The following is a 19,909-nucleotide window of genomic DNA, read 5'->3' as shown; positions in this document are numbered from 1 at the left end:
TCCGGACAAGAAAAAGTAACAAAGGGTAGTAACTCTGTAATTAGCTGAAATAGAATTGCGGTTCCTGCACACTGCACTCCCTCTCATTATGATCTATCACTGTATGAAGTTTTATTAAATTCCATCAAATACTTTTCAAGTTATGCTTCGGACAAGAAAAAAGTAACAAAGGGCAGTAACTCTGCAATTAGCTGAAATAGAATTGCTGTTCCTGTACACTGCACTCCCTCTCATTATGATCTATCACTGTATGAAGTCTTATTAAATACCATCCAATTGCTGAATTACAAACATGTAAAGAAAATACTTTAACCTAAGGTATGTGAACAATTCTCACGAAAATCCAGATTTTTACGTTGTCAACACTAACGTCTAGCAAGTTATGCAAGTTCTAGACGATCAGATATTAAATTTTATTCAGAACTTTTACCTTTAGAACAACTCATGGCCATTCCTATGTGGAACTACATTCTCCAATTTTTTTAAATTTACTCGTATAAACCTCTAAAAATGAAAAATAAGAAACCATACTCACTGTTTACATCCATATTCCACTCATTGGCACTACAACGGAAGACGCGTTGGAGCGTTTTCAACACATAACAAAATGTTATGGCTCCAATGATTACCCGGCGAGTCATTATGCTCTATCATTGTATGAAGTTTAATCCAATTCCATCCAGTAGTTTTTAAGTTATGCTCCGGACAAGGTAAATTGCAACGGACCGACCGACAAACCGACGGACCGACCGACCACAGGGTGACTCTAATATACCCCCTTCAAACTTTGTTTGTCGGGGGTATAATAACACTAAACAAATGTTTTAATATTTAAAACATGACAAGTATACGTTGAATACTGAAATCTTTTATTAACCGAAGAAAATTTGAGACACTGTTCTACAGTAAAACTCACTCAGTGTTTAGGCTAGGGAAATTATTCCTAAAACACTCTGCGTAAAATAAATCATTTGTACAGGAAGAATATAAACATTTCATACATTTAGAATGAAAAAAATATATATAACCTTATTATTAAAACTGACTTCTTATTAAAGTAGCATGCTTTGAATGGTGCAATGTTCAGTTAATATGCAAGCATGGAACTTTAAAGCATACTTCTGTGATGCAGGTCATCATGACAAAATCAAAACAAAAATACAACATTCTGATTTAATAAATTGAAGAGAAAATCATTTAACAATCATAAACAATGTCCAAACAAGTACACTTCCGAAATTTAAGTGATTTTGGCAAACATACTTATAGAACTAATAGTTGAAAACATTAAAACAAGAAGATACTAACTACAGAATAAAGAATGTCTTATATTATCACTTCCATATTCGAGGACAGTATTGTAGATTGATGCAGAGGTTGAAATAAGTACAAACTAGTAAAATGCTTCAGGCCTTGGTAAAATTCTTGATTTAAATAGCAGGGCTTGTTGACAGATTTTGATGCAAAAGCACTTGTGTAAGAATCGGGGATGTTCAATGTTCATCTAGGCTGTTGATTTAATTTCATGGTCCATGCATTCAAGCATGTCGTAAGAATAATCTGTTAAAGACACCTTTTCACCTGGGCTTAATTTTACAGAAAAGCACCAGGAACTGTTTGTTTCTCTGTGTACACTTCTCAGAAAGTCTTTCACCCTTTAAACACAGTCAACAGAAACACGGAAAGGTCTAATCTATCAAAACTGAATTAAAATATCGAAAGGAAAACCTTGTCACTTGTTGCGTTTAAGGGCTGATGGAACTGTGCGACTCATTATGTAAACTCTGGCAATTTATACAATGATATTGCATTTAGCCCTCGAATTGTGAAAAGATTACATGCCGATCAGTTCTGTTGTAATGGTAAAATGTAAAAACAACAACACATGTCTTTAACAAAATATTTGCAATGTTTAAAAATATGATTACCCTTTAACCAAATAAACAAACCCACAATTGCATAAAAAGTGTTCCGTGCAAAAATACTGTCAGTATTGTGTGAAAACAAAATGAATAACTCAACATTGCCGAGAGATCGAGAGAGTGCTACGACATGATGATCGATAGTCGCACTTATATATCACAGACAAAGTGCTTGGTGCATACCTTCACAGAACCAGAGAATATCACATAGGTTGCTTTAGATATGCATAACTAAAAACAGTGTATTCAGCCATGTTCTATATATTCAAGGTAATGTAAAGATTTAAAACACATATTATAAATATTAATACATTACATATATATGTCAGCAATGAAATAATTGTATAATACTGCAGTGGGATATTGGAGGGTGTGTGTAACTGTCACGGAGGGGGGTCATGAGGTCATGGGGCGGGGCTGCATCACGGTGAGGACAGTGTTTATCTGTTCTCTCTTCTCCTGAAAGTCCACGTGACACACCACCAGCTCACTGTAATATAGAAACAGAGAGTATAGTACATTGAAACATTAGAAAACGACTCACCAATCATCTACAAATACTATGAAATGCCAAAATACAGAAAATGCGTTAAAAAGATATAAATAGTCACCAAAGTACAGTGATTGAAATATTTCTTATGATAACAGTTTGGTAAAAATGTGAAAAAGTCTGTAGGTATGACAAATAAGTCAATGAAATGAAAAATATGTTATAAAAGTAGAAACATGATCAACAGCTGTAATGTATCTCCTTTTTTTCCCAAAAAACTTAAATAAATTACACCAAGCAAATATATGAGTACGTTTTTATGAATGAATCATTCAAGGAATGTGCATTCAACTAATGAAAGCCAAAAGTGGTGTAAATATGGGGATTTAAATACCTCATTAATGTGGTATAAACAGGTCCTGTGCTTACCGGTATGTTCTAAAAGCTGTTGAGAAATGCCAACATTGATGTTTTGGCTACATTTGTTTTCAGTTTGACAATTGATCAACTTCCTTGTCCTTAATGAAATCTCAAAAAGAGAACCACCTAGACATGTACGCCAACATTCATCTGTTTCTATTATACAATAAAGGGGCATTAAACTACTCTGCAGTATTTATTCACAGTTTTGAGATTTGTAACTCATGTTCATTTTCTCATAGCAAACAAGTATACTTCCAACATCTGTTTTTGGAGTAAAAGATGTTACCTAGGCCATAAAAATACCTTGACTTTTTCTTAAAAAGAAAAGAAATTTGAGCTACGGTAAACATTATTACAAATGCATGCAGTGAGAGTCCCATCTCAGAAACATAATGGCCATTAGGGTGTGATGGCCTTAGAGTCGTTTGTCATTGGTGCCATCATGCAAAAGATAAAACATTAGCCATTACTCACTGCACATCAAAGACTGTCACATGAAACTTGTTACACAGTCATGTTCCTATAGACAAGCCAACTAGTACATCAAGACCAATAACTAAAACAAGCAAATTCGTTGAATTGATATCCCCCGCCTGATTGGGCTAAGTCAAGGAATGGAAATGAATTGTTGATGAAATATATATATGAGTTTAAGTTTGATTGCAACTGTTTGAAATAAAAAAAAAAATGTATATATATAACATTTAGAATTGACCAAGAAACCTAGTTTATGACTCCATGCTACCCAGTTTCAAACTAATCTAAGACTTCATCAAGGCAAACATTCTGATCAAGTTTCATGAAGATTGGTTCAGATTTATGCAAAAAATACAGCCTCTAAAGAGTGTCCACAAGGTTTTTTTAAGATTTGACTCAGTGACCTCATTTTTAACCCCACATGACCTACTAGTTTAAAACTATTCCAAGATTTCATCAAAGCATTCTGATTAAGTTTCATGGAAAATAGAGCAGATGTATTGCCTCTAGAGTGTTCCAAAGATTTCTGTAAGATATGACCTAGTGACCTAGTTTTTGACCCATTAACCCACTTTTAAAACACAGTCGAAATTCAACCTAAGAGAACATTCTGACCATGTTTGAACTTAATCAGACCAATCACCACCATAAAATAGTTTCGGACAAGATTCTTGAAAGATTTGACCTAGTGACCTAATTTCTTATCACATGTGACCAACATTTCCAAGAGTTCATCAACGAAAACAGTCTGATTAAGTTTCATGAATATAAGACCATACATATTGCCTCTAATGTGTTTCAAAGATTTTTCTAAAATTTGACCTAGTAACCTAATTTTTGACCCCATATGCCCCACTTTTACAAGCGGTCCATATTCCATCAAGGGGTACATCATGACCAATTTTGAACATTATCCAACCAATTATTTCCATTCTGGACAAATTATTTCTAAGATTTGAACTTGTGACCTAATTTTCAATCACATGTGACCCAGTTTTAAATAAGTCCAAGATTTCATCAAGGAAAACATTCTGATTAAGTTTTATAAATATTTGACCATGTATAATGCCTCTAGTCTGTTCCAAAGATTTTTCTAAGATTTGACCTACTGACCTAGTTTTTACCCCATGTGACCCACTTTTTTAAGTGGTCCATATTTCATCAAGGTTTACATCATGACCAATTTTGAACATAACTTGACCAATCATTACCATGATATGGTTCGGGACAAGATTTTTCTAAGATTTGACCTAGTGACCTCATATTTTATCATATGTGACCCAGTTTTATTTACGACCAAGAGTTCATCAAGGAAAACATTCTGATTAAGTTTCTTGAATATTTGACCATGTATCATGCCTCTTGTATGTTCCAAAGATTTTTCTAAGATTTGACCTACTGACCTAGTTTTTGACCCCATGTGACCCACTTTTTTTAAGTGGTCCATATTTCTTCAAGGTTTACATCATGACCAATTTTGAACATAAATTGACCAATCATTACCATGATATGGTTCTGGACAAGATTTTTCTAAGATTTGACCTAGTGACCTAATTTTCGATCATATGTGACCCAGTTTTATTTACGACCAAGAGTTCATCAAGGAAAACATTCTGATAAAGTTTCGTGAATATTTGACCATGTATAATGCCTCTAGTATGTTCCAAAGATTTTTCTAAGATTTGACCTAGTGACCTAGTTTTTGACCCCATGTGACCCACTTATATAATATGTCGAGATATGATCCAGGGGAATATTCTGACCAAGTTTGAACATTTTCTGATCAATGCCTACCAAGATATGGTACCGGACGGACGGACGGAATGACGGACGGAAAACGCCAAAACAATATCCCCCTCCCGAAATCTTCGATTCGGCGGGGGATAATAATTGGGTCCAGAAGCACATACTTGTAGTTGATTTCCCCATCGCCATCCCGGTCCAACTCGTCTAACAGAACCTCAATCTCCTCCTCACTCAGCTTGATCCCAGTCTCCTATAATACATTCATATAGGTACGCCTGGTTAAAAACACAAGACACAGCTCCTATAATACAATTATATATGTACGCCTGGTTAAATACAAATCATAGCTACTACAATACATTCATATATGTACGCCTGGTTAAATACAAAAAACAGCTCCTTTAATACAATAATACACGTATGCCTGGTTAAATACAAAACACAGCTCCTATAACACATTCATATACAGATTGTCTAGTATCATACACTCACAGCTCCAATCATACATTCATATACGTACAGTTGGTAACATACAAACACAGCTCAAGCTTCGGAAAGCTCTATAGTACTAGTTAACTCTTTTGTACATAGAATTAAGTAGTAAAGTTGTGATTCTATACTTCTGATTAAAAGTCATGAAACCGTCAACCTGACAAAAACAAAATCAATAAGAAATGTACCAATATCACCAGTTAACGGCTGGAATGAATCCCAATCCTAATTGTCCTCTGCATGAACAAAACTTCATGCTGGCTAGCAGCTAGCTAGCTCTATAATGTTCTTACATAAAAACCTAGTTCTTATACTAAACAGATGCACTGACAGAGTACTTATTGTAAAAGATAGCTATAGTTCAGTGGAAACATCAAAACATCAAAGTCAGTTCATGAGATGAATGATACTTTTTATGTGTTCAAGATATACCTGAATAAAACACATCTCACACACATACGGTATATTTGTTTGATTTCAGCACGAACCTATAAACCATGGACTGGCAACTGCCCGATATCGGTGACACGATAAGAAATAATAATTTACCCACAATCCTTAGCGCGCGCTCGACAAATAACGGAAAATTCCGCCGAATTTCTGATCGGTGATTAACGGCGATCTTCGGTTATTTCCGCCAACTCTGCTAATAATGCCTTGTTAGTTATAGATTTAATTATAATTAATAACTGTTATTTTAATCAGATTCCATTGGACTATTATGTACTCAAATGAAAGTACCGCTTATTTGAGTCAATTTTAATTAATGTTTTCCTACATGTATATATTCGGCCCATGTCGGACGTCTAGAAAATGACCACAAGGTAAAATGAAATCCCGCTGCACGCGTGAGTTTGAGATTTTCGCATTAACACAGATGAGAGTTGCCAATCATGGTTTATAGGTCCGTGATTTTAGCAATATTTCATGCACAATCAAAAATATTTATATAATAATTTAGCTGAAAATGAGGCAAAATGGTTAAAGCTTTAAAATGATAATGTAACAATGTAGCTTGCATACATACTGCTAGCAAGATAGAAACTGGAAGCATTCGAAGCCTGAGCTTGCAATCATTAATACATTTTTGTACATGAGGAGTGATTATTCTGTCTATATGGAGTATATGATCAGAATGTAGATGATCTTTTATCGCTTTTATGTAGAAAACAGTATACTATTTTAACATTTTGTGCTAAATGTTCCAGCTAAAATGGTATAACTTTAAATTGAAACAATTACATTTATCAAACCATCAATGGTTACATGGCTAATAACTATTATTTATCATGGTTGGGCTAAATTCTAGCCAACCTGAATGTATCAAAGAATCTGTAATGAATTATGAAGAATATTATATCACTGGTAGGAAATAGAAAACATATTACAAGGACTGGAAATAACTTCCAGGACAATTGTGTTTTTTTGATAATAAATAAGACTGAATAAAATGGTCAATAAGAAACAGCCATTATTTTCTTAGTTACTTTAAAAAGTTTGAACTATTAGACAATAAAAGATCACCTAATCCTTTATAAGTGTACAGTGAAATAAAAAGAAAAAGTAAGGTAAACCTTTCCCAAAGACATTAGCTGCAATACCAAAGAAATCTTGTCTCAAACATCTGTGTATGCAATTATAAATGGGAAAATGCTTTAATACATTCTGTTACTGGCAGTACTTCTAACACTTTTACAGACTATTATACCCTTCATAAATGTGTATCTTCTTTGTTTACATAAAATCTATCGGTCTGTATATCAATGTTCTTTAATAAAAATCCAGTTTTATGAAGGCAGCGGTTCATGAAATATTTTTGGCCAGTCAGGACCTGTCCAAATATGATATAGACTGCTTAAAATGTTCAATATTTAATAAAATATAAAAGATATCTTATAAATATCATACACAAGATATTTTATTGAGTTCATGTATAACATATAATTAAAATTTGTGAATTATCATACTTTTAAGAAGAATCCTTTTAATGGTGAATTTAATTTTTTCAGATTGCAAAGCACTGTGTGGCAAAACATGTATTTCTCTGAGGCAACTTCCAAACAGATAATGTGAGAGGCACAAACAAAGACAGAAAAATGTAGCAAATGTTTCTGTAATCTACATAAGTATGTTGCATACAAATTTATGCCCATTTGTTTCTTGAAATATCATGGAGAGGAGACAATTGTTAGTAAGTAATAAATGTATCTATGCAATAATGAGGCAATTAAGTGTCACATAATACTCAAATCACCAAAATCATTACGTGAATAATGGGACCATTTCCATTGTAAGAAGTGCAATTAGCGTTATCTGGCATTGCACTACATAGTGAGTAACATACAATGATATTTATAATTGTAGCTAAAATTAGTGTTATGTAGCCATGTTAGCCAAGGTATATGTGTAAATGGTGGTAGGTCAAGGGTTACCTGAGCGTGCTTTTTTAGAGCCAGTCTTGCTGTCTGTATGTAATACATTTGTGTCAAAAACACTATTAACGCTTTACAAATAAAACATTAACTTTAAGAAACACTAGAACAAAATAAGTAAAAGTATATGGTAAAAATGTTTTGTATATAAAATTAACAAAACAAGCAAATTAATATTACTTCATTAAAAAATATTGCTGAAGTTTGATAATAATACATTAATTGTGATGATAATATGATGATAATATACATAGGAAAATCATATATTATAACTTAAATAAACATAATAACGTATGAAAGCCATCGTGTGATGGGGCCTACCTCAATGCCTTCTAAAAATTCCTCATGTGTGACGCTCATACTGCCGTCCTTGTCAAACTTGTTGAAGAAGTCGACCAGCCGTAGCTCGTGCTTCTCGATGTAGTTGACCAGCTTAGTCATTGGGTGAACCTTTGCCTGAAACATGCAACATAAAAGAAGTACTGCGTAACCTTAGTTTCCTACCATTTATGTGCTAGTATTAAGATATAGTACCATTTTCATCTGGTAACTTAAACATATACAAGCACATGTCACATTATTGGAAGAAACTCTGTGACATTACTTCGTTATCTACAGAGGCCTCTTTACTTAAAAATAACTTGTCCTCCATACCTTGGGCTTGGGTGGTGGCTCCATGCCACCATGGGTCATGCGGATGTCCGGTATCTGCTCCCGGACCTGCCCGTACACCTCCTCAAAGTCCTTGTTCACCAGGATGTCCTGCAACACCATGATCACAGTCTTACAAACTGGCACGCATAACAATCAGGAGGAGTTGTGATCATTAAATTAGATCAACACTTATAATGCAAGTGTATGAAAGACTGAATAAGATGAATAAGACCGGGAAAGAACAACAATAGTTCCATTTACCGGGTATGTCTTGCAAGCTGACAAACACCAATGACAATGGCATCTGGGCCAATATATTTCTTAATCATTTTTTATAGCTGGACACATTATATGGTAGGCACAAGAACTCAGTGATTATATGATGAATATGAGCAGAAATTGTTAAAAAAAATCCTTACACTGAAGTCTAAGACTTTCAGAACACAGTTTGGATTGCGTAAAATGGCAGCACATATCCCGTAGCACCCGGCACTTTGCATAGGATTCTTACCCATCTGGAATACAGAGTAATAAAAAGATAAAACTTTGAATATAACATATATTTGTCTGCTATGAAATTATGAATTGGTTTAATGATTAATTAAAGTCTCATCTCATTGTTACTCAATTTTATCATAACTTTCTGAATATATTTTAGAGAACGCATAAAAAAGAAAATGGTAAAAATAAATAAGATCACAAATCAGTTACCTATCAATAACAGCACCTTACAGAAGTGCCTGCCATCACAAACAACACCTTACAGAAATGCCTGCTATCACAAATAGGACCTTACCAAAGTGCCTTCCATCAGTAGCAGCACCTTACAGAAGTGCCTGCCATCAGTAACAGCACTTAACAGAAGTGCCTGCCATCAGTAACAGCACCTTACAGAAATGACTGCCATCAGTAACAGCACCTTACCAAAGTGCCTGCCATCAGTAACAGCACCTTACAGAAGTGCCTGCCATCAGTTACAGCACCTTACAGAAGTGCCTGCCATCAGTAACAGCACCTTACAGAAATGCCTGCCATCACAAACAGCACCTTACAGAAGTGCCTGCCATCAGTAACAGCACCTTACAGAAGTGCCTGTCATCAGTAGCAGCACCTTACAGAAATGCCTGTCATCAGTAGCAGCACCTTACAGAAGTGCCTGTCATCAGTAGCAGCACCTTACAGAAATGCCTGTCATCAGTAGCAGCACCTTACAGAAATGCCTGTCATCAGTAACAGCACCTTACAGAAATGCCTGCCATCAGTAACAGCACCTTACAGAAATGCCTGCCATCAGTAACAGCACCTTACAGAAATGCCTGTCATCAGTAGCAGCACCTTACAGAAATGCCTGTCATCAGTAGCAGCACCTTACAGAAGTGCCTGTCATCAGTAGCAGCACCTTACAGAAATGCCTGTCATCAGTAGCAGCACCTTACAGAAATGCCTGTCATCAGTAACAGCACCTTACAGAAATGCCTGCCATCAGTAACAGCACCTTACAGAAATGCCTGCCATCAGTAGCAGCACCTTACAGAAGTGCCTGTCATCAGTAGCAGCACCTTACAGAAATGCCTGTCATCAGTAGCAGCACCTTACAGAAATGCCTGTCATCAGTAACAGCACCTTACAGAAATGCCTGCCATCAGTAGCAGCACCTTACAGAAGTGCCTGCCATCAGTAACAGCACCTTACAGAAGTGCCTGTCATCAGTAGCAGCACCTTACAGAAGTGCCTGTCATCAGTAACAGCACCTTACAGAAGTGCCTGTCATCAGTAACAGCACCTTACAGAAGTGCCTGTCATCAGTAACAGCACCTTACAGAAGTGCCTGTCATCAGTAACAGCACCTTACAGAAGTGCCTGTCATCAGTAGCAGCACCTTACAGAAGTGCCTGCCATCGGTAACAGCACCTTACAGAAGTGCCTGTCATCAGTAACAGCACCTTACAGAAGTGCCTGCCATCGGTAACAGCACCTTACAGAAGTGCCTGTCATCAGTAACAGGACCTTACAGAAGTGCCTGCCATCAGTAACAGAACAGCACCTTACAGAAATGCCTGTCATCAGTAACAGCACCTTACAGAAATGCCTGCCATCAGTAGCAGCACCTTACAGAAATGCCTGTCATCAGTAGCAGCACCTTACAGAAATGCCTGCCATCAGTAACAGCACCTTACAGAAATGCCTGCCATCAGTAACAGCACCTTACAGAAGTGCCTGCCATCAGTAACAGCACCTTACAGAAATGCCTGTCATCAGTAGCAGCACCTTACAGAAATGCCTGCCATCAGTAACAGCACCTTACAGAAATGCCTGCCATCAGTAACAGCACCTTACAGAAATGCCTGTCATCAGTAACAGCACCTTACAGAAATGCCTGTCATCAGTAGCAGCACCTTACAGAAATGCCTGCCATCAGTAACAGCACCTTACAGAAATGCCTGCCATCAGTAACAGCACCTTACAGAAATGCCTGCCATCAGTAGCAGCACCTTACAGAAGTGCCTGCCATCAGTACCTTGAGGGTTGTGAGTGTTTCGTTGACTGAGAGGCCCTTTCCAATCACCACAGCTCCTTCAGGGGTAATACGGTTGTTTCTGAAAAATAAATACATAACACAATAAGCCAATATCTCCAATAACTATCAGAATCTGATTTCAAACATGTTTAAATAGAGATGCTTTTCAGTAGATGAATTAAACAGTCCATTAATAAGTTAAAGTGTTGATGTACAAAGCAGAGTACATACGATATGTCTAGTTCCTGCAGCACTGAGTTTCCCTTGAGTGCATCTTGCAGCCCAACCGCCCCGTCAAGCCCAAACCCATTCCATGACAGGTTCATCTTCTTCATATACACATTGTTCTGCACAAACAGTACAATAAACGCATTCTCAATGATTGGAAACAGTTGCAATGATTATTTTTATCTCCTGGTTCACATTTTACTTATTCGCATTAATCATTATAACATACTGCCTAAGCCAATAAATGAAACAACTTATGTTTGCAAGGTTTACAAAAGTATTTTGTAACTAACTTAAGAACTAGCATAAAGACTTATTGATTTAAAGAAGGAGACAAATGTTTATGCAGACATATAATGTAGTTATATTATAACAGCCAAGTCTAATGATCATGATTTGTTCACTTCTATGTGAGTCAACCATAAATCAGATCAGATCACAGTTCAATCCACATACCTTGATACCCTGTGTTATGGCAACAGCCCCTTTCCTACGGAAGCAGTTCCAGGATAGGTCGAGCTCCTTGATGCATGTGTTGTCGGCGATGGCTGGGCCCAGGATTAGTCCTGAAACCTCACCTAGCTGGTTGTGGCTCAGATCTAAATACTGTACTTTTGTTGTGTTCTAAAGTCAAGTTAAAATGGGCATGTGTGAATCATATTTTTCGACAAAAGAATAAACACATAAAATATTAATATTTAAAAAATATATATATTTGTATGTGTATATTGAATCAACATTCGACTGGAAACTATTCTTACCATAGAGCCTATTTCTAATAATAATGCTGGTTTATAAGAATATGCTGTTTGTTATCTCCATAATAACTGTTTAATTAATTGTTGACCTGAAATGATATGATCCCTGATTGTCTCCTTATTTTAAACATATAGTACTGATATACAGGATTTTTTTCTGTAATCAGCAGTACCTGCAGCTGCATCCTCGCAGATTAGGACAAGGTCACCTTGCTGTTGATGATAATGAAAGAAATCTGCACGCCAATACCTAAACTGTATATGACAGGGGATCATATGGTCTCATTGGATTCAAACGACACAGTCAAACTTTCTGCACTGGCTTATTAAATTTGAACCCCACAAAAATACTTCTATAATACCGGTACGTACATAATACTGCATTATATGCGAGACATAGATTACTCCAGAGTGTGTCTATTTGATTAAATCACTTATTAAGCCACAGTTTTTAATTCTATAATAATTATCAAAACAATTTGTCTGAAGGATTAACCTTGTCAAATGACAAAAAACTTCAAAGTGATTTAAGAGCTGAGCAAACAATTCACACAAAGATTTACTCTTATGCGATACCCTGCTAAATCAACAGCTTATTATTATTATTTGATTATGACAGCACTGACTTAGAGAACCAAGTTTTAATCACTTTAATTGTTTCTGAGTTATGGCCAACATGGACACTGGATTGCATGACACAAGACTATGACAAAAGTATATAGACAAGCTGATATTCTTCTCGCTCCTGTAAAGTCATAAAACATGTGCACTATCTCTCCTTGAAACCTGGGCGTTCTTTCAATGAGGGAGCATTGACAACTGTACACAATTGTCTTCTTCATGACCAATCATAACATATTCAAATTCTCTACTCAAAATTGGGTGCAGAACTTTTTCCATTTTGTTTTGAAAAGTTTCAAGTTTTGGGATATTTTTACCATTTTATACGTTAAAAATATACAGTGAGCAAACCCTATAGCGTATTTCCAACTCCATTCAAATAAACAGATAGCATAAAAAAGTGAAATATGGATCAAATTACAGTTGTAAAACTTATTAACATCAACTTAAATGCTAATGATGTAAATTTACGCTACCTGAATTAAACAAGCAAAAAAGATGCACATTGTATTATTTAATAGTCGTCAAAAAAGTGCCACTAAAATTGCCCCGGTTTTGTGGTGAAATATTGTATACATTATAGGCTTTCACTGTTCAGATTGCCCTAGTGTCAAAAGGTTATAAATTTAATTTAATTTCTTCCCTCATACCACTAGGTAAAAGATATTGGAGCAGAATATGCCAGTATATTTTGGAACAGATCCATTCATGGAAACATAAGCGAACAAAGCCAATTCAAATTCTTATCTTGATGAATATAGAAAAATAAATGATGTTTAACTAACCATTATGGCCTCTGCTAAATACGGAGCTGAATGATCATCAAAATCATTCCCTGGAATAAAGCATATGTCAGTCACACACCAGATCACACAGCAAAACAACACAAAGCATTATTTGCAGTTTAGTTAAAAAAAACACAAATAGATCAAAACACATTGTATCTACTTAAGTTTTATACTATTATCTTTAAAAGCAACACACAATGTTATTGTGAAATAAAAGCACGAAAATAGTCATTCAATATTAACGCTCCCAAAAATTCCAGTATCTTAATTTTGATTAGCTTCAGATTTAATGGACAAATATCATTAAATGTCTACTAGCATCTTTTAAATGAATGTTTTTTGCACATTGCCATGTGCATTAATATTATTGCACATTGAACATCTTTGGTCCAATAGGCTTTTAGTTGTAAATATTTCACAGCAAATTATATAGATGACAAGAGTTCAAATTATAATAGTTTTGGAAGTCATTTTGTTGGTTGTTATAAAGCCATGACAATTTTAATGCTATGGCCTTTAAAAAGAAAGACCCTTCATCTATTAAAATTGTATTGTGCTGGATGCCAGTAAGTCTTAAGGTTACTCATAAAAATTTCCTATAAAATTCTATCCGTATTATTTGGCCCTTTGAATAGGCTTTTTAAACAATTGTTGGTTATTATCTTTCCCAACATTTCATTGGGGAATATAATTATGTAACTGGTCAGTACTAGCCATCCCTTAATATAACTGGTCTGAAAAAGCCCATGTGTAAAGGAACAGGTCAGTACAAGCCCACCTGTAATGGAACAGGTCAGTACAAGCCCACCTGTAATGGAACAGGTCAGTACAAGCCCACCTGTAATGGAACAGGTCAGTACAAGCCCACCTGTAATGGAACAGGTCAGTACAAGCCCACCTGTAATGGAACAGGTCAGTACAAGCCCACCTGTAATGTAATTGGTCAGTAAAAGCCCATCTGTAATGTTATTGGTCAGTACAAGCCCACCTGTAATGTAATTGGTTAGTAAAAGCCCATCTGTAATGTGATTGGTCAGTACAAGCCCACCCGTAATGTAATTGGTCAGTAAAAGCCCACCTGTAATGTTATTGGTCAGTACAAGCCCACCTGTAATGGAACAGGTCAGTACAAGCCCACCTGTAATGGAACAGGTCAGTACAAGCCCACCTGTAATGGAACAGGTCAGTACAAGCCCATCTGTAATGTTATTGGTTAGTAAAAGCCCACCTGTAATGTAATTGGTTAGTAAAAGCCCATCTGTAATGTGATTGGTCAGTACAAGCCCACCCGTAATGTAATTGGTCAGTACAAGCCCATCTGTAATGTTATTGGTCAGTACAAGCCCACCTGTAATGGAACAGGTCAGTACAAGCCCACCTGTAATGGAACAGGTCAGTACAAGCCCACCTGTAATGTAACAGGTCAGTACAAGCCCACCTGTAATGGAACAGGTCAGTACAAGCCCACCTGTAATGGAACAGGTCAGTACAAGCCCACCTGTAATGGAACAGGTCAGTACAAGCCCACCTGTAATGGAACAGGTCAGTACAAGCCCACCTGTAATGGAACAGGTCAGTACAAGCCCACCTGTAATGGAACAGGTCAGTACAAGCCCACCTGTAATGGAACAGGTCAGTACAAGCCCACCTGTAATGGAACAGGTCAGTACAAGCCCACCTGTAATGGAACAGGTCAGTACAAGCCCACCTGTAATGGAACAGGTCAGTACAAGCCCACCTGTAATGGAACAGGTCAGTACAAGCCCACCTGTAATGGAACAGGTCAGTACAAGCCCACCTGTAATGGAACAGGTCAGTACAAGCCCACCTGTAATGTAACAGGTCAGTACAAGCCCACCTGTAATGAAACAGGTCAGTACAAGCCCACCTGTAATGGAACAGGTCAGTACAAGCCCACCTGTAATGTAACAGGTCAGTATAAGCCCACCTGTAATGTAATTGGTCAGTAAAAGCCCATCTGTAATGTTATTGGTCAGTACAAGCCCACCTGTAATGTAATTGGTTAGTAAAAACCCATCTGTAATGTGATTGGTCAGTACAAGCCCACCCGTAATGTAATTGGTCAGTAAAAGCCCATCTGTAATGTTATTGGTCAGTACAAGCCCACCTGTAATGCTATTAGACCATAAAAGCCCACCTGTAATGTAACTGGTCAGCAAAAGTCCTTCTGTAGTGTTATTGGTCAGTAAAAGCCCACCTGTAATGTTACTGGTCAGTATAAGCCCTCCAGTAATGTTACTGGTCAGTAGAAGCCCTCCTGTAATGTTACTGGTCAGTAAAAGCCCACCTGTAATGTTATTGGTCAGTACAAATCCACCAGTAATGTCACTGGTCAGTAAAAGCCCACCTGTTATGTAACAGATCAGTTCAAGCCCACCTGTAATGTTACTTGCCAGTCAAAGCCCTCCTGTAATGTTCCTGGTCAGTAAAACCCCTCCTGTAATGTTACTGGTCAGTACAAGCCCACCTGTAATGTTATTGGTCAGTAAAAGCTCACCAGTAAGGTAACTGGTCAGTTAAAGCCAACCTGTAATGGTACTGGTCAGTACAAGCCCACCTGTAATGTTACTGGTCAGTTCAAGCCCATTTGTAAATGTTGTGTTCAGGTTTTAGCTTGTTGAGTACAGTAGAAAGCAATACCACTTACCGGCTAGTGTGACATGTGTGAGGGTGACATTCTGTTGCAGAATGGCTGACAAATCAGCAGCACACTCTGAACCCAGACGATTGTCCGACAGGTTCTGAAAAAAACACAACACCATCATAGTTGTAAAGGATTTTTTTTTTCAAATTTGACGATGCTCTTGACTTGTTTTAAAATCATTGCTATAAATGCTTTAACTTAACCATGGATATATAAACCAATCTACGTCTGTGATATTTCTTACCTCTATGATAGGGATTGTTGAAGAATTGGTTTTTAGTCAATTTGATTTTACAGTACTTTTTAATTGTATGTTCATCAATTCAACTACTTACAAGTTCGGTGATAAAACAGTTTTCCTTGAGCATTTCGAAGACTGCGATGCCGCCCTGTGGCCCAAGCCAGTTGTCACTCAGGTCCAGCTCAATCACAGAACTGTTTGACTGAAAGAAAAAAAATCAACTGTTCAGCTTTTATTTCATAAATGTTGAAATTCAAAACTGTTACACAGCACATAAAGATGTTTTCGCCCATTCACATTAAAATGAAACCTCATCATTAAGCCTATATTTGATAAATTTGAACAAAACAACTAACACTTCTGTTTATTCATAGCTTTCATAGTAGTACAGATCTGTGCAAAATGAAATAATTGTAAAAATAGATTAAACTTATTTATGATACAACGATTGTAAAATAAGTTATTACAACATTATATCAAGAGAGTGTGGGGGTAACCGGAGTGCCTTGAGAAAACCCACTTGTCCGGCTTGGTGACCACAAACCAAGCTCACATGCGCTATGGTGAGAAGCGAGTGCCCTAACCACTGTGCTAATCGGACAACCATACATTTATCATTCAAAAGTGTGTTATTTTTATAGCAATGAGGATTTGTGGGGGTAGACTCATTGAGCCTTACTGTTAGTGACTCTGCGAGGGCCCTCATTCCTGCAGGCCCAAGCCCGTGGTGCCGCATACTCAACTGGCGATCTTGCATGTGCCGCAGGAAGTATGAGGCCGGCACCACACCAAGCCGCTTACACGTGTCGATGTATGATGTCTTTCCCGTGTGGTCATATGTCGTTGTCTGATCTGTTGAATTATAGTCATGGTCAAGTTAAAAAATTTGATTGTTTATCAAAACAATACAAAAAATACAAGAATGACACCATGCTGACAGGAATTGGACACACACAATAATAATGATTGAACAAATTCAGAGAAACTCATTTAACATGTTTCTTTCCGAGAAATTTGGAAACTTTAAGAATAAAATTGTCAATAGATGTTGTGCTGTATGTATACAAGATTATTATCAAATGAGCATTCAAATTGTAGAAAGTACAACTTATAATTGGACCATGCCAGATTGATTCTATGTTTAGCGTCATCGGCTGCTCTACTTGATTTTCAGCCTTCAGAATGTAAAAATATAAACAATAATCTACATAAAATAAATGAAAAAAACAAGAACAATGGATTTTTGGAGCTAGAATTTAAAAAACAACAACAACAATGATCTGCTCAAGTTAAGAATTACAGAGCAAAGTTAGGCAAATGTGTATGTTGCTTTCTTTGTATCTATCGATAAAATAGTTTATCAAGGACATTATAAAGAGGATATGTTGTAAGATTTGCAATTGAAACCTGACAAACATAGAATACATTTGGTATGTCCCACAGACTATACAAGAAATCCCAGTAACACTAAATAAGACCGGTATTCTAAAAGTGGTGTAACAACACTTCAATGAGGAGACTCATGTAAAATGCATAACTGTACTGTGTAACATCAGAAGGCTTAAATACAAGAACAAATCTAATAGAGATAAAATCACCTCTCCATCATTCGCAGAGAAATGTTTGTATACACACCGCTCGCCTTCTGTACATATGTACAACTGTGTAATTCACAAATATGTAACTTTTAACAAACTTTAGCGTTATTTATGTATTTGGAGAAACACAATTAATTTATGGAAAGTGTTTTGTTTCAAAATCTAAGATATTCAAAATACATCTAATCATAGAAAAAACTATGTAATTATATCTGCAGTGAATGGCCTTTACCCAGTGATCAGGTTCCGATTTCTTAAACAATCTTAAGTCAGGATCAAGCTAATTAAATCATGATAATCTGTTTTGTTTTATTTTGTTAAATCAATATGAAGAGAGTAATTTTTCTGATTCAAATAAGATACTTAATCGTGTTTGGCTTTGATAAGATCTTTCCAGAAATTGGGCCTGTATTTATCGAACAAATTAATCTGAACATGTCAACAACAGTCATGAACTAAATTAAATGCAAAGAAAACAGGTTTTAAGCAGGCACAACTGTGCTATCATAAACGATCCTAGTTTGACCATAAACTCAATAATAGATGAACAGTGACATTGTAGTTCCTGTTACATACAGGTCTCACTGTACTACAAATGTGCACTAACAAAGTGGAACAGACAACAATGCCCCTGACAGGTGTGTGCTGGTGTTTGTGTGTCCGTCTGTACCTGAAGTCAGCAGGTAGGCAATCTTCTCCCGCGCATCTGTATGGGAACCGATTGACGGGCATTAGAGGAGCTCAGGCTAGGGTGGGTATTAGAGGGGCCCAGGCATTATGGGGCAATTAGAATAAAACATAACTATTTTAAACATTTTTTTTTAAAGGCAGGGTAACCAGGTTCCGTTTTAAATAATCAATAGTCTGACATACAAATTGACAACAGGTAAAGGACACTTGGACAGAGAAAGCGTCATTGGAGAAATGTAAATTGTACTATTATTGTAGTAATTTTCAGATTTTCTTTAGAATAAAAAATTGACTAAAATTATTATGTATTTGACACATAAAGTCACATTTTAATTGATAAAAAAGGTGACATATAGATAACAGAACATCAATTATTTCAATTGTAATGAAAATCCTATAATTCTAAGGGAAGAATGCATAATACACCTTAATTTGTTTATAAGATGGGAAATAGTAAGTTTTCATTTGTTAAACACAACACCCAATGGAAACCCATGTACAACAGTGTGCAAGTCTCACCATACGATCCATCAAGAAAGTGCCCAACCAACTCTACAATAAATAAATATAATGTTCAAGAGAGGACTAAATTGAGAGTTTGTTTCACCAATGTTGGTTGATGGGGTTGGAGTGTTCATGTCCATCCAACGTAACCTTGTGGTTCTCAGCCCAGCCTGATCCTGCCCTGCTCAACATACAGTCATATGCAGCATGATAACTGTTTCATAACAGACAACATTACCTGTTTTTGCCTTTTCAGCAACACTGTTTTTAATACCTTTCTTAACTTGACTATTTCTAATTGTCTTGTTATCAGACTGCCTGGAAATATGTTGTCGAGTTACTACTGACCACAATCAGCAAGCAATGATGTTCTTGTTTCATTTTAAACCAAAGCAACATATAATATGAAACTGAACAAGGTGATACAGCAATAAACACATTAAAAAGATAACAGAAAAGGGTGAATGCAGAGCTAAAGAAAACTAAATAAAATAATGCTAACATATAATTCATCAACTGAAGAACAAAAGTAATCTAACATCAACCTGCAACAAAAGCATACAAGATAAGCACAATACAGCCTACAACAGTTGGCTACCACACAGAAGAGGGGCGTGCCTAGGTGACGTACTCGTGTCTCCGGCCTCTCCCTTCTGTTTGAG

General features: G+C 36.4%; 1 protein-coding gene across 9 annotated transcripts in view; it reads right to left on the bottom strand.

Moving 5' to 3' along the window:
* Positions 1-852: 852 nt before the first annotated feature.
* Positions 853-19,909, bottom strand: part of LOC128231694 (leucine-rich repeat-containing protein 74B-like) — a 36,518-nt gene continuing 17,461 nt past the window's right edge. For 5 of the 9 annotated variants that reach the window (XM_052944777.1, XM_052944780.1, XM_052944783.1 and 2 more), the window contains 15 exons: positions 19,351-19,428; positions 17,135-17,307; positions 16,550-16,657; positions 16,218-16,311; positions 13,547-13,596; positions 11,839-12,006; positions 11,386-11,501; positions 11,155-11,233; positions 9,056-9,151; positions 8,637-8,744; positions 8,304-8,438; positions 7,983-8,015; positions 7,125-7,142; positions 5,223-5,308; positions 853-2,412 (listed from right to left, as the gene is read on the bottom strand). In XM_052944777.1, coding sequence (XP_052800737.1) covers positions 2,319-2,412; positions 5,223-5,308; positions 7,125-7,142; positions 7,983-8,015; positions 8,304-8,438; positions 8,637-8,744; positions 9,056-9,151; positions 11,155-11,233; positions 11,386-11,501; positions 11,839-12,006; positions 13,547-13,596; positions 16,218-16,311; positions 16,550-16,657; positions 17,135-17,307; positions 19,351-19,428 — 1,436 coding nt within the window. In that variant the 3' untranslated portion in view covers positions 853-2,318. Of the gene's footprint in view, positions 2,413-5,222; positions 5,309-7,124; positions 7,143-7,982; positions 8,016-8,303; positions 8,439-8,636; positions 8,745-9,055; positions 9,152-11,154; positions 11,234-11,385; positions 11,502-11,838; positions 12,007-13,546; positions 13,597-16,217; positions 16,312-16,549; positions 16,658-17,134; positions 17,308-18,723; positions 18,760-19,262; positions 19,296-19,350; positions 19,429-19,909 lie in introns of all 9 variants that reach the window. The other 4 variants (XM_052944778.1, XM_052944779.1, XM_052944782.1 and 1 more) reach the window with 4 other exon arrangements.

The sequence above is a fragment of the Mya arenaria genome, chromosome 4 (genome assembly GCF_026914265.1).
Source record: "Mya arenaria isolate MELC-2E11 chromosome 4, ASM2691426v1".
Lineage (NCBI taxonomy): Eukaryota > Metazoa > Mollusca > Bivalvia > Myida > Myidae > Mya > Mya arenaria.
This window is presented reverse-complemented; position numbering and strand designations above follow the sequence as displayed.